Raw genomic sequence first — 14,245 nt, 5'->3', positions numbered from 1 at the left:
AGGTATTTAGTCGAAAAAAAAAAACATTGATTTTCTTTACGACTTTTAGTACAAAACATGGGTGATGTTTAATTTAGTTTATGAAGTTCGTGATTGGATTATCAGTTATGGTGAATTCAGCTTTTGTTAAAATATGATTAGGATCAAAGATAAATTAATATTATTTTTGTACTGTTTAAATAATTTACTGTGATTAATAAAACTATATGATTATAATAATATGATACTAAATTTTTTGATAAAATTACATGTGCTACATGTTTGCGTTTCTTTTTGTTTAATTTTTTTAAACTGGTATAATATATTTAATTTTTTTTTACTACTTTTATTATTATTTATATATTTTACTACTTTTATTATTACTATTGTTAGAATTTAAAAGAAAAAAAAAATTATATTTGTTACAGAAAAAAATTTAGAAAAATATAATTTTATTACATATGTCGTTTGTAAAAGTATAAGAATCATAATAAAAATACATGGTTTCAATATGGTGTTTTCTTTATAATAGGGTTATGTCCTAAAATATTTTTATTTCCTCAATCGACGTTCGTTATCGATCCAAAACATCGTGTGAAATCAATTTTTGGATAACATCAAAAACTACGAAAAAATGAAGGATTTAAATTTACAAATAGAAAGAGAGGAAAATAACACGTGATGACATCATAACTTGTGACTGTCATAGAGACTACATATTAAAAGTTATTTTGCAAGAAAAAGATAGATCTTTAATATTTGTCGATCGATTTTAATCCTTATTTCAGATTTTGTCATCTATTCTCGCACAATTTTAACGAAAGATACATTGAAATCGGCATCAGGGTAAAGGCCTAATTTTATGTTTGTTGAAAAATTTCCACGCGTGTCCCTTCGTATCCTTGTGCCTGTCGACATGTGCCTACTTTGCTATTCCATAAAAAAAGAAACGTCAGTAGAATTCGCGATGGTGCCCTGTGGTGGTCTCCGATGATAGTATCGATATCGATGGATTAGGATAGGGTTACCAACTCTCTACTTTAAGTCTGGAGTATCCAGAAAAATTATGATTTCACAAACCTATGAAACATAATCTCCAAATTTTTCGATCCTTTAAAAACACCTATGACAAAATTTTTTTCCTAGCATCATTATTTTTAAGCGTTACAAACTTGGGACTAAATATACTATGTATATTTCATATATACATGGTATAAAAACCATAAAAAGCTAAAAATATACGATAGATTTCTGTTTAGTGTATACGTAGCTTAATACTATTAACTCCTATGTATATTTCATATATACATGGTATAAAAACCATAAAAAGCTAAAAATATACGATAGATTTCTGTTTAGTGTATACGTAGCTTAATACTATTAACTCCGCTTACTATTTTATCTATGAATACCACATGTCGTTTATCATATCAGGGTTGCCAGATTGTGCTACTTTTTCCAAATTAGGCTTTTTTATATGTTTGGGCTACTTTAAAAATGTTAATGTACAAAAATTTGTGCACTATTGTAATATATTATTATTAGTTGAAAATAATGAGGCGTTTTGGATACTTCATTAAACTCTCACAGATGGGACTACTTGATAGAAATTTTTCTGGCAATCCTGTATCATATGTCATTTCTTGTAGGTCCGTTGCTCTTGCTGTTGTTAGTATTTGCTTGCTATTTGAAATTGATTTGGTGTTTAGTTTAAAACAAAATTTTAAATCTCTTCAAATATAATTATCAAATAAACCTAAAATTTTAATTAAAGTAGTTACCTTCAACTCATATTATTGACGATAAACATAAATGAATATTTAGATATGCGTATAAATAATTTATCTCGTGCTGTTCTATCCTCACCAAACCAACGAGAAAATAATGATGTACCAACAAGCTCCAGAACATTGTTATTATTAAAATTCGATGCTTTGGTACATGTGAATCATACCGAAGATCAACGAGAAGCCCATCAAAAACGTTTAAAAAATCTACGAAAAGAATTACTTGATAATTTCAATAATTTATCATGGAAATATCAACCGATAGAAAAGTATATTGGTCAATCATAGTTTCAATTTTTCCATTAACATTAGGTTTACATTATGTTTGGCAGTATGTACGTAAAATTTTAAATGATGATGAAGATGTAGAAAGAAAATTAAAAATTACTTTAGAAAGTTTAGAATCGGATTCCGAATCTGAATGTGAAAATGATTATAATGATATTACTGTTCAAACAAACACAAGTTTACATTGCATTGGTACAATTACAACATTAGAAAATGATTATGGTTTAATTGATGAAAAATTTTATTTTAAAACTGATAAATGTGTTAACTTAAAATTAGGTGATCGTGTTTCATTTATCGTTTATAAGTTAAACGACGATGATACTCATATCGTTAAGAATATACAGAAATATAATACAGATTGTTGGGATGAAATTCCATTAAATCAGAATGATGATCCAAAAATTATTGTTCAAAATACGAGTCAAATTCTTAAACGGAATATTATTGGAGAAATTATTGGTCGAGAAAATAGAATTTTACATGTTATACCGCTTGATATGAAAATTAATTTAGATGAAATCGAATCAAATTTTATACCTTACGTTGGTGATTGGATTGTGCTAGAAACTTTTACCGAAGTAGATGAATCTGTTAGTGATTTATCTGGTAATGTTTTATCTGTAAAATGTATTTATCCATTACGTGCTAAACCTATGGTTGGTACAGTCAAATCATGGGATTCATCTTTACAAGAAGGTATTTATTATGTATTTAATTCGTTGATTACCCAGTAAATTAGTTTTGCAACTTCTAAAAAAACTGATCTAAAAACCACATGATTTCTTTGAACGTAAGCACACACACACACACACAAAATTAAAAAAGAACATTAAATTGTAATAGGATAGGAAAATTTATGTAGAAATATGCTTAAATATTCGGATTTTGAATCATAAAAGCGCATTATTGTTTTATTATATTAAAATTAAAAGTCATAATTTTTAATCTGTATATCACGTGATCTAAAATAATGTGCATTTATTACTAATATGTTGATGGATTTCATAGTAATAGGGAATATTCATGAAATTTAAATTTGGTTCAAATATTTTTCTTCCGTAACTTTAATGACTGGACATTTCAACCAAATCATTATTTTAGTAATTAAGGAGGATCCCTCACCAGTAATAGAAAAAAATAAATTAGTAGAAAATGATCCAAATTTTTAGTATGTTGTAGTTAACGATACATGTTATTAAATAAAAAAAAAATTTGGGTATCTTATCGATCAATTAAGAGAGTAATTAATTAATTAAAAATACACTAAATAACATAATCATCCTCATATCATGCTATGTTATTTAGTGTATTTTTAATTAATTAATTACTCTAAGACAATGTTGAATTTGAGTGGAGATTTATTTGAGCTTTTCAACATGCCTCGAAAAAAAACCTCATAGCTCATTTTGATAATTTTTTCTAGGTACTATCAACAACAATATTTATTTTTGTAAAGAAAATTGTGAAGCTGGGTATATGCCTGCTGTTGGTGATAAAATTTTATCAGAAATAATTGAAAGTAATCAAAATTCATGTTCATGGCGTGCCTTAACAGTTTCTCCAGATTTGTCTACCCAAAGTTCAAAATCCAATAACTTTAATGATTGTAATAGAGAATTTAATGAATTAATTCAAGATAAAAATGGAATAATTATTACCGATGAAAGAAATTTAGCATTTTCTTCAATACATCTTAACGAAAAACGTCGTTTAAAAGTAACCATTTTTAACGGATCTAATGAACAGCACAAAATAATTCGTTGTAGCTTTCATATAAAAAAAGCTCTGTCTCAGCTTAATTTATTATCCCCTGGTGTAAATGACGAAATAATTTTAAACCCCCAGGAGACTATATTTTATGAATTTGAATGTCAAGGAAAATTTTTGGGTAAAAGTCGCGAATTATTTGTATTTACGTTTCGAGGATTCAAAATAGGACGTTGGTTTTCAATTGACGTAATAAATGATTTAACTTATGAAAATAATTCTAAATATGTTCGAAAAAGTTATGGAAATTTAGCTAAAAAATTATCGGATCGTGAAAAAAAAGATGTATTTCGTGGTGTTCGATTAATTAAACCTCCAGCATTTGTTCCGGTTAAATTAGGAATGTATAATATGCCGAAGAAATTATATGAAACAATTTTAAGTAATGAGGATAAAAATATCGATGAAATTATTATGGATGTAGAAAAAATTTTACCGTGTTTACAAAATGATTTAAATTTTAATAATTATAATGATCGATTTCATAATTTGTTATATTTGGAGGAAATTCAAATGTCGGCTCATATACAATCGTATGACATGGAGAGGGTACGATTTATTGTTAATGGAGAATATTTAATGTTAGAAATACCAAATTTAAACGAACGGCGGCCATCTTTAATGATTGGTGATCGAGTTATAGTAATTGATCCATGGAATACGGATTCACCGAGATATGAAGGTTTTATCCATAAAATTCAAGCTCAACATATTTATTTAAAATTTAGTTCAAGTTTTCATACAGCTTATCAAGGTCAAGACTACAATATTGAGTTCACGTATATGCGAACTAGCATGAGACGATGCCATCAAGCGGTTGGATTAGCTGTAAAGAACTTAGGAAGTGATTTTTTATTTCCAAAAGGAGTCAAAGAAAAAGAACCACAAATTAATTGTACTAGCGATACAATTAAGTGGTGTAATAATAAATTAAATTTTCTCCAAAAACAAGCGATTGTTAATATTTTAAAAGGAGTTGCTCGTCCATTACCATATATTATATTTGGACCTCCAGGTACGGGAAAGACTGTTACATTAGTGGAAGCTGCATTACAAATAATTAAAATGATCCCAGGTAGTCGATTACTTATAGCAAGTCCTTCAAATAGTTCAGCAGATTTATTAGCTACACGATTATTGGAATCCAAAATATTAAATCCTGGAGATTTAGTACGGCTAGTTGCATATAGGTGTGTGACAGAAGGAATAATACCAGAACATTTACTTCCATATTGTGCAACTGCAGATCTGGCGCGTGAAGGTACTGCGAGCTCCAAGGAAGCACTAATTGATGGGATAAGATTAGGATGTTCAAGCTCCGTACTAGGAAGGCATAGAATTACGGTTGCAACTTGTATTTGTTTAGGTCAACTGTATAATATGGGTTTTGCAAAAGGACATTTTACACATGTACTTGTTGATGAAGCTGGTCAAGCTACGGAACCAGAAATATTGATACCTTTAAGTTTACTTCATATTCATACTGGACAAGTTATTTTGGCAGGCGATCCACTTCAATTAGGTCCAGTTGTGTTATCTAAAATAGCTAGCCATTTTGGTATGGAAGAATCAATGTTGGTTCGTTTAACACGTCGATTTCCGTATGAACGAGATTTACGAGGATTTCCTGTAACTGGTGGATATGATCCTCGATTAATTACTCGATTAGTTATGAATTATAGATCTGTTCCAGAAATATTGAATCTTCCCAGTAAATTATTCTACGATGGCGAGCTACAGCCTCAGGTAAAATAAACCATTGTAAAGTTCTTGTTTCTATCCTACAGGAAGATTTTGTTGATTTTAAAACCTTATACTTAACCTTATTTGATCGGTTTGAGTAAATTTTATTCCAGCGACAGTTAATTGGTATTTTCATTAGTTTTTTATACATTTATTCATACATATTTCTAAAAATTTTAAGAAAGTTTAATCGAAAGCTAGTTTTGATAAGAATAATATAAAGATGGCTCTTATAAAGATGTACCTGAAAATTAAATATTGATGGTGGTTTTTTGCGTTACAGATTTCACAAATAAGTGGTGCACAAGCCGATATATTGAAAATGTTTGCGAATGAATTACCACAGAGAGATAATCGTGGTCCACCAGCACTCGTCTTCCATGGTGTGCGTGGGGAAAACTATCAACAAATGGATTGTCCATCCTGGTATAATCCACACGAAGTACTTCAAGTCTTTTATTATTTAACTCGTTTATATAATGCTGGTATAAAGGTGGATGATATTGGAATTATTACACCATATACAAAACAGGTAGGTTTCCCGTCTTTGTAGCCGGAGTTATATATTATAATGGTTTAGAAATTCCCTCGGGCAAAATAAACATGGTCTGTTAGTTCACACCTAGACAATAGAGTCCGTTGTGTTACCGGGAAAGGGTTAGCCCAACCCCGATTAATTTTCGTACAATTAACATTATTGTGAGTTCTTTCACAAGGTACTGTGTTAAAAATCACAATTTTAAAATGAAATAATTAAAAATTTTTGCCCCGCAAGAGGCCCCAAAACTGTGTTGATTGTGATTAAGGGAATTTAAATTATCATATACCGCAAAAAAAAAAAAAAAAACATTCACCGTACTTGCTCAAACAGCCGGACTACCTTAAGTTGAATGTAATAATTATATGACATATTGCAGGTAAAAGAAATTCGAAAACTAATTATTGAAAAAGACTTGGATGTTCCGAAGATTAGCAGTGTTGAAGAATTTCAAGGACAAGAAAGAAACGTTATCATTTTATCAACCGTACGATCTACATTTACATTAGTGTCAAGTGACATTAAACACTTTCTGGGATTCATAACCAGCCCACGAAGATTAAATGTGGCATTAACAAGAGCACAAGCGCTACTTATTATTGTTGGTAATCCACATGTTTTAGCACTTGACCCCTTCTGGAGAAGTATTTTGCAATACTCTGTCGAAAATAATGCTTACGTGGGATGTGATTTACCTATTGAATATATTAATGTTAAAAATTTGTAATTTTTGTTTATGTTTTTGATTTTTAAATCTATGAATTTTTGTTTTTGATTTCATAATAAAAGTTATTTTTAAGTAAGACTTGCAAAATTATTATTGTACGTTGAACATCTTCCGTTAGTATAACAAGTACCTCATTTTAAGAATGTATGGGCACCAAGGCAATTTTAAATAAAAAGCTTGATTTTTTTAAATCTGAAGTTGGACTAAGTCTAAATCAATTCTGAAATTTTAAAGGCGGGGAGTTTGCCCGATTATTTAAATAAATTAATGACTTTAAAAGTATGCACATTTAACATTGGTCTTATGGGAAAACGATAGATGCTTTTACACTTTTCATAAAATTTACCTTTCGGGTTCAAATCTTGCTAATTCCGATCGTGACTATAAATCTAAATATTATCCAAAAATAGAAAAATAAAACAAATAGGTATTTCAATTTTTATTAATTTTATTAATTATCAATTTCATTGATTTGTGGAAGACCTAATTTTCTTTTAACTGGTGTTGCTTTTAAAGCAACTACACCGCCACTTGGATCGACAGAAACATTTATATGATCGGTTGGTTCTTTCGGAGATTTTTCTGGATCATACAAATCCTAAAAATTAATAATGATTTTCATGAAAATTTAAATATTTCAATTTGCTATACGTCATTTAACGATCATAGTCGGTTGGTCCAAAGTATAATAATAGTTTAGCTCAAAGAATGCGAAAAAGGTACAAATGCTATCAATTAATCTGAGTCTGGATGAATGAGTTTATTAGATTCTGAACAAAATTTATTATTGACAAAGCTCAAAAAAGCCAAAAATTGGAGTTATCGAACTACAATTGTATATATTAACCATTATTTGACTATTGAAATGCATTTGTTTACAAAAATCATATATTGGATCATAACCGAGCACGTAGCCAGGGAGAGGGTTCTAAAGCCCCCCTCCCCCAATTCTAGAAAATTCAAAGAATCCAGCAAAAACTTCTTGAAAAAACTCGTTGAAATGCCAATGATTCATCTGCTCTTTTTTATTTGATTATCAGGGACCCGTACTATTATATACAGTGTGTCCAATTAAGACGGCACCATAGGGAATTTCTTTTATATTTTGTTTTGTGAAAAAAAGTTATTCTATATCAAATTTGTTAATATCACTACACTACCTTCAATGTGTATTTTTTAGCTTTTAATCCAATTTTTCTAACTCTTATTGATACTTTTGTTGGTGCTGGATCCTCATTTTGATTTAATATTACAATTGCATATGATTCATATTCATCAATAATTGGTGTTATTGGTCTAGTCCACACTTCGATACCATCTTTCTAAAAAAAAGAGAGACATAAATAGAGCTTGGGCTGTTAATAGTGAACCATCACCTCTTCGAGGGATTTTGTGTTACAAAGATCATCTAATTTAAAGTATGCATTTGCTTGCTTCATATAAATTACTGCGGAAAAGTTAAAATAAGGCTTACAAAGAGTAAAATTTCTTTTTTTTTTTTCGAATATCTCGAAAAGCATATGACTTAAATATATATTTTGTGGTTATCAAAGTTAAACTAAATTAAATTTTAAATAATTATTGGCCTTTGAACTTTTATGGGCGTTTATTTTAATTTTCTGTGTTTTCATTTGCAAACAGCGGATTTCTATCTCGTAGCCTGCAGTAATACCCGTTGAGAAATTAGAGACTGGACCATGGCACATTGTACTGTTGTTTCTACATTATTACTATTTAGAAAGGAGTAAAAAATATCCGGATTAGTATACACTTACTTGTATAATTCGTAATCCTTGTATTCCTAAGGGATCTTTATTAATAGCTATTAAGTCTTCATTAAGTAATATTTCTTTATATTCTGGTCTCACATTTGCAAGATCCGTTGAAAGCAATAATGGTGCAGCTAATAAAGACCATAATGCCATTTGTGCTCTACTTTGTCCATAAGTCAATCCAAAATTACCCACTATTAACTGAAATAAAACGTTTATAATAATCATAATCATCTATATTTATTTATACTATGGTGTTAACAATTAACACACACATATCCATATTCAATTATGCTTAAATATTTACCATATCGGGATCGTTCCAATGACCAGGACCAGCATATTGGGCAAATTTATCTTGATTATCACCATACCAATTTATAATGCTTGTAGCAGAACTCCATGAATCTTGTATATCACCATAATTTCTCCATAGATTACAAGTTTTAGAAATTGCTTCATAATCACTCTAAAATGTATTTTATTAAAGTATTTATAGATTTATTATAAGTAAGCGCAGATAATCCGGTTTGCCAACTGCAAGTTTCTCCTCAAAAAGGATATCTTAAAAAGGCCAATCTCAGGTGGAAGGAGGAACATACTTGTGATGCTACTAGAGAGACATAGTCTGAGTATAATCGTAGACGTTCCGAAGATCTTATATCGCTTGGAATGGTCTTTATATTAGCAAAATTGTTGCGGCTATTAAAGAGCACTGACTAGGGGGCAGGCACGCTGAACGCCTGGGCCTGACATAGGCCTGGGTAGGAGGAAGATGCGATATATCATCTTCTCTGTCGCTATCCAGCTCTTGCCATGAGGATATGATCTGACTTGAATTGACAGCTTTTCTTTGACGACTCCTCCGACATAGATAAAATTTTGGTAAGAAGTTTTTGTACACAACTTTATTTTTATGTGTTAAATTTAAATAAACGAAGACTGTCTTATAAAATTTGCTCAAATATAGTGTATTTATTATATACTAACTTCATCTTCATAAGCCGGCCAACTACAGGAATAAACTATTGGACGACCAGTTTCATTTAAATATTTTCCAAATTCTGGATACCCTTTAAAAATAATAATAATACACAACTTATTATAAAATCAATATGGAAAAATAATTCTAACTCGCCAAATATTATAAAATTTTAAATGCACCTTTTGGATAATCGGAAATATTGGCATAGCAACCATCAATTTTTATATAATCTACATCCCATTCGGCAAATGTCTGAGCATCAAGTTCAAGATTGTCTATAATACCTGGATAACCGGCACAAGTGTTTGTACCATAATCTTCATAAATTCCAAATTTCAACCCTTTACTATGAATCTAAAATTGTGAATAATTTTAGTGAAAAATATCATCTTACATTCTCTTGCATTAATGTTATTAAAACATATTTTGATATAATAATATATAAGTAGTTTTCAAATGAAATTGTTACGGAATCCAATGAATTCTCAAAAAAAGTTTCGATCAAAAATTTAGTTTTGGAGACAATTAACTTTCTAATATAAAGTATTCCTCTATCTCTTATCAAATAAAAGTTAGGGTTTACTTTTCAAATTTAAGGACACTTTCAAGGCCAGAGTTTATAAAGCTTTTTAGCCAATTTTTTCTGAGTTATAGGGTTGCTATTCTGGGATTTTTCTAACATCTTGCATATAGTATTTTGAGTATTTACTAACATAATCAGCTAAAGCCTTAATACCACTTGGGAATCGATCAGGATCAGGTTGTAATTTACCATCTTCATCTCTGTCCATAGCTAACCAGCAATCATCGATTATAACATATTCATAGCCAGCTTCTAAATATCCTTCAGATACCATCAAATCGGCTGTTTTTTTGAATAATTTTTCACTTGAATCAAACAATTAATATAAATTAATGGGTATGATTTCGAAATTTTGTAACCTAGCGTCCTAGCCAGACATATAATTATCGTAAATATGTCTGGTTTCTAGCCAGACATATAATTATGCCAAAATTATTTTCTACAACTTTGCTTGTGATTATTATTTCCATTTTACTTAAATTGAAGTAGTCCGGCCGTCACGTGACTAGTCAACTAGTCAACTAGGCAATTTGTATGACGTAAATGTTAAATATTGTATACTTATAAACGCAGAATTGACCATATGTGAATCTTAAGTTAGTTCAAGCTCCCGTTTAGAAATTATCTTTTCACCAGAACATGGAAGATTAGGTTTCATCTTCCAAATTTTTATAAGACGGTTGAAAATATGAAATATAATTTTTAAATACCTGATACATTCATCATTGGCTTCATCATTTCGATTAAACTCACAGTCTATGGTACAACGGTATCGTTCCCAAGACATCCAACCCATTGGGGGTGTTAATGCAAGACCATTATCAAGTCCATCGCTGTTTTGTATAACAATACACATAAAATATAATACAAATAACAAACTATAATACATAATTTATTAATTATTAAAATTACAATAATAAATAAACAACTTTAAAAGTTTTAAAAATAGCATTTACCTTTTTTATATATATACCTAAGTATATACTCATAATTATCTTTCAATCTATATAAAATGGACATTTCCACTAAATTTCATTTTTACTTCGATAGAAAATAATATAGTCGCGGAAACGAAACATTAAAAACAGTCAAAGCTCGAAAAATTAAAACAGTTAGACGTATTTGAATGTGGTTTTCTGCATTCGATTCGTTAGAGCGTCAAGAAATTTGGTGACCTAAATTGATTAATAAGAAAATTAAAAACATGCATTTTGCATAAATAAGATGCATCTTATAATTGCAGAATTGGCCTCCAAGGTACCTCATGGTGCCCAGGGTGATCGGTATCACTTTCGTCTCTTGGATTTTTCGGGCAATACGTTATATAATCAATCCAAACTCGTTACTCGAGGGTTTTTGGGGTTGCTGAACACAAATATTGCAAGAGAATTGGTTTCAGAGATACCTCGGGAACCCTGGCTACCCCGAATTCTGTCACGATATTCGTGTTCAGCGACCTCAAAAACCCCCGAGTAACGAGTTTGGACCGATTGTATAACGAATTTCCCAATAATTCCAGGAGACGTTGGGGATACCATTTACCCTGTGCACCAGATACCTCGGAGACCAATTCTGAAACCTCCGATTAACAAGTTTGGAATAGAACATACTGTTCCAAAGTGTTCCAAACGCAAAACACAAATGTATGAAAAGTTACAAAATTAATGTTTATTTATTTACAATATCCATTCGATTGTTTCTTAAAATATATTACTTTCATTTAGAAATAATATATTTTAGCAACAGGTGAAATATTTTGCTTTTATTGTTTATTTATTTATAAGTATTATTTTATTTTGTGTTTTAAACCACATTATTGACATATATGTTTAATATTAAGATTTTCAAAAAACAAATATTGTATAAGAATAAGGGTGCCAGAAGTATAAAGTATGTACTTCAGAAATCATATAAATGTAAACTGTGAACCGTGGCACAACACTTTCTTGTGTAAACTATTTATGAATAGTATATCATTTGATTTTTAAAATATCATAATTTGATTATAAAAAATGTATAATTTTAATATTTTAAATAAAATTATAATTTGATTAATTGTTATAATTTTGATAATAAAAAATGTATAATTTATTCTAAGTATAATTTATTAAAAAACACTACAAATTTTAAACTCATATAAGAATAATAGACATAAGAATTTGAGTAGCAAAATAAATAGATAAAAAACAAGTTTATAACAAATAGGACTGAAAAACATTGTTTATCCGTTGTTGGATAAGCTCTACCTCTTTCGGGAAGACTTCTTACCTCTTTCTTATTATTTAAGGGTTTAATTTCCATTAGAAGTATAAGTATTCCTTAAAAAATATGATAATTTACGGAAGTATACATTATCAATTTATAAAAAACTGACCCTCCTATATTCCCACAAATTAACACGAACACAAATTAACTTATAGTCCCGAAACTTATAGAAACACTATCAAAAGTTATATCATATCACGACTGTTGCTTGCTACCCTAAAGGCTGTTCTATACACATTTTTGATTGGCGTGAAATCATTCTTTGATTGACGTCAAACTTTATAATTTTTTAAAGAATTCTCTTAAATATTAATTGATGGGAAAAACATTGATAAATAAAAGCGGTTTTCCAGTTAAGAATGTTCAAAGTTACCTACAATTGAAGTTCAAGCGCTGCGATTATATACCCTTTTCTCTATCTATTTGAAATTTGGATATGTTAAAGGTATTCATATTCTACCTGTTCTGGGTTTCGGAAATCATGTTAATTTTCTCAGTTTTTATTGTTCACATCCAGATACAGTGAAATAATAAAAAGTACCTGGATGTGAACAATGAAAATTGGGAAAATTAACAAGATTTTCTAAAAATAAAAGTACCCAGAGCAGATTTTCGTAATATAAATGAATTTAATTGGTGAATAAGTCCATTTGGTTTTGTTTACGTCTGTAAGAATATCCTTTTTGATAGAATAAACAATATACTGTTTCTGGAGATAATGAGGACACACAATAGGTACTTCAATTACAATCAATTTTATATTATGTTGTGATTTATTAAGAAAAAAAAGGTAAATAAACCAAAAAAATAATTATCACAAGTTATGTATTATATATATGTGATTTATAGATGTGTGATATAATCAGAAGCTAATAAAATTGTTTCTTTACGCTTTATTGAAGTAGGCTTTTTAAACCATGTATTTATGAAATATACATATGATATTAAGTTTAGTCCCAAGTTTGTAACGCTTAAAAATATTGATTCTACGAAAAAATTTTGGTATCGGTGTTCAAAGAATCATCTTCCTAGTCATTTTCGATTGTCCGTCCGTCCGACTGTCTATTGACACGGCAACTCAAAAAGATATCAAGCTGAAGTTCTTACAGCATATATACGTAAAAATTAAGATCGAGTTCGTACTTGAGCAACGTAGGTCAATTGGGTCTTGTAAACCCGGCCGTTAGAGATAGAACAAAAGTTTAAAAGTAAAAAATGTTCCTTATAAAAAAATGAACAACTTTTGTTTGAAACATCTTTTCGTAAACATGATGTGATTGGTATTGTATGTGTACAACTAAAAGTGGTAAGTCTGACCGGGTGGGTTCAAGAATACACATTTTCAATCCCTCTTTGTTTTATACATAAGAAAGTCTGTAAGAACTCTTCTTACTTCATATACTATAAATGGCTTAAAATTTAATAATCAAATACCTATACAGGTTATTATCCTACATTACATGTAATCAGCTTTTTATTCACAATAAAAACAATGTATCATTTACAAAAAAATTTAAGGTACTTAAATAGACCTAAAATAATAATTAAATTTTTGAATTCGAGGTGATATCTTATCTAACAAATATTTGAAATCAATAGAATACAGAGACTATATCAGTAAAAAGAATAGAATAGGGGAAAGTGTGGCGATTATATTTTATCGGCATTCCTAAATTGTATCTATAGAAACAAAAATAAATTCTAAAAGTTTCATGTCCGCTGCTGTTGATACATAATTTTTTTGTAATGTTGTAGTTGCTATGGACCTACTTACCTACACTACTCTTGTGTCAAAATCAAATTGTCAA

General features: G+C 29.5%; 2 protein-coding genes across 2 annotated transcripts; one reads left to right on the top strand and one right to left on the bottom strand.

Moving 5' to 3' along the window:
• The first annotated feature begins 1,643 nt into the window (after positions 1-1,643).
• LOC123297738 (probable RNA helicase armi) lies at positions 1,644-6,832 on the top strand. Its single transcript, XM_044879498.1, has 4 exons — positions 1,644-2,753; positions 3,481-5,570; positions 5,851-6,099; positions 6,485-6,832. The coding sequence occupies exons 1-4, from the start codon at positions 2,012-2,014 to the stop codon at positions 6,830-6,832; spliced, it is 3,429 nt and encodes a 1,142-aa protein (XP_044735433.1). The 5' UTR covers positions 1,644-2,011.
• Positions 6,833-7,283: 451 nt separating this feature from the next.
• Positions 7,284-11,061, bottom strand: LOC123297736 (alpha-N-acetylgalactosaminidase-like). The gene is made up of 8 exons (XM_044879496.1): positions 10,883-11,061; positions 10,303-10,477; positions 9,769-9,943; positions 9,595-9,677; positions 8,912-9,073; positions 8,608-8,805; positions 7,993-8,154; positions 7,284-7,430 (listed from the first exon to the last, which is right to left on the bottom strand). The coding sequence occupies exons 1-8, from the start codon at positions 11,059-11,061 to the stop codon at positions 7,284-7,286; spliced, it is 1,281 nt and encodes a 426-aa protein (XP_044735431.1).
• Positions 11,062-14,245: the final 3,184 nt, after the last annotated feature.

Source organism: Chrysoperla carnea, chromosome 4 (assembly GCF_905475395.1).
Source record: "Chrysoperla carnea chromosome 4, inChrCarn1.1, whole genome shotgun sequence".
NCBI lineage: Eukaryota > Metazoa > Arthropoda > Insecta > Neuroptera > Chrysopidae > Chrysoperla > Chrysoperla carnea.
This window is presented reverse-complemented; position numbering and strand designations above follow the sequence as displayed.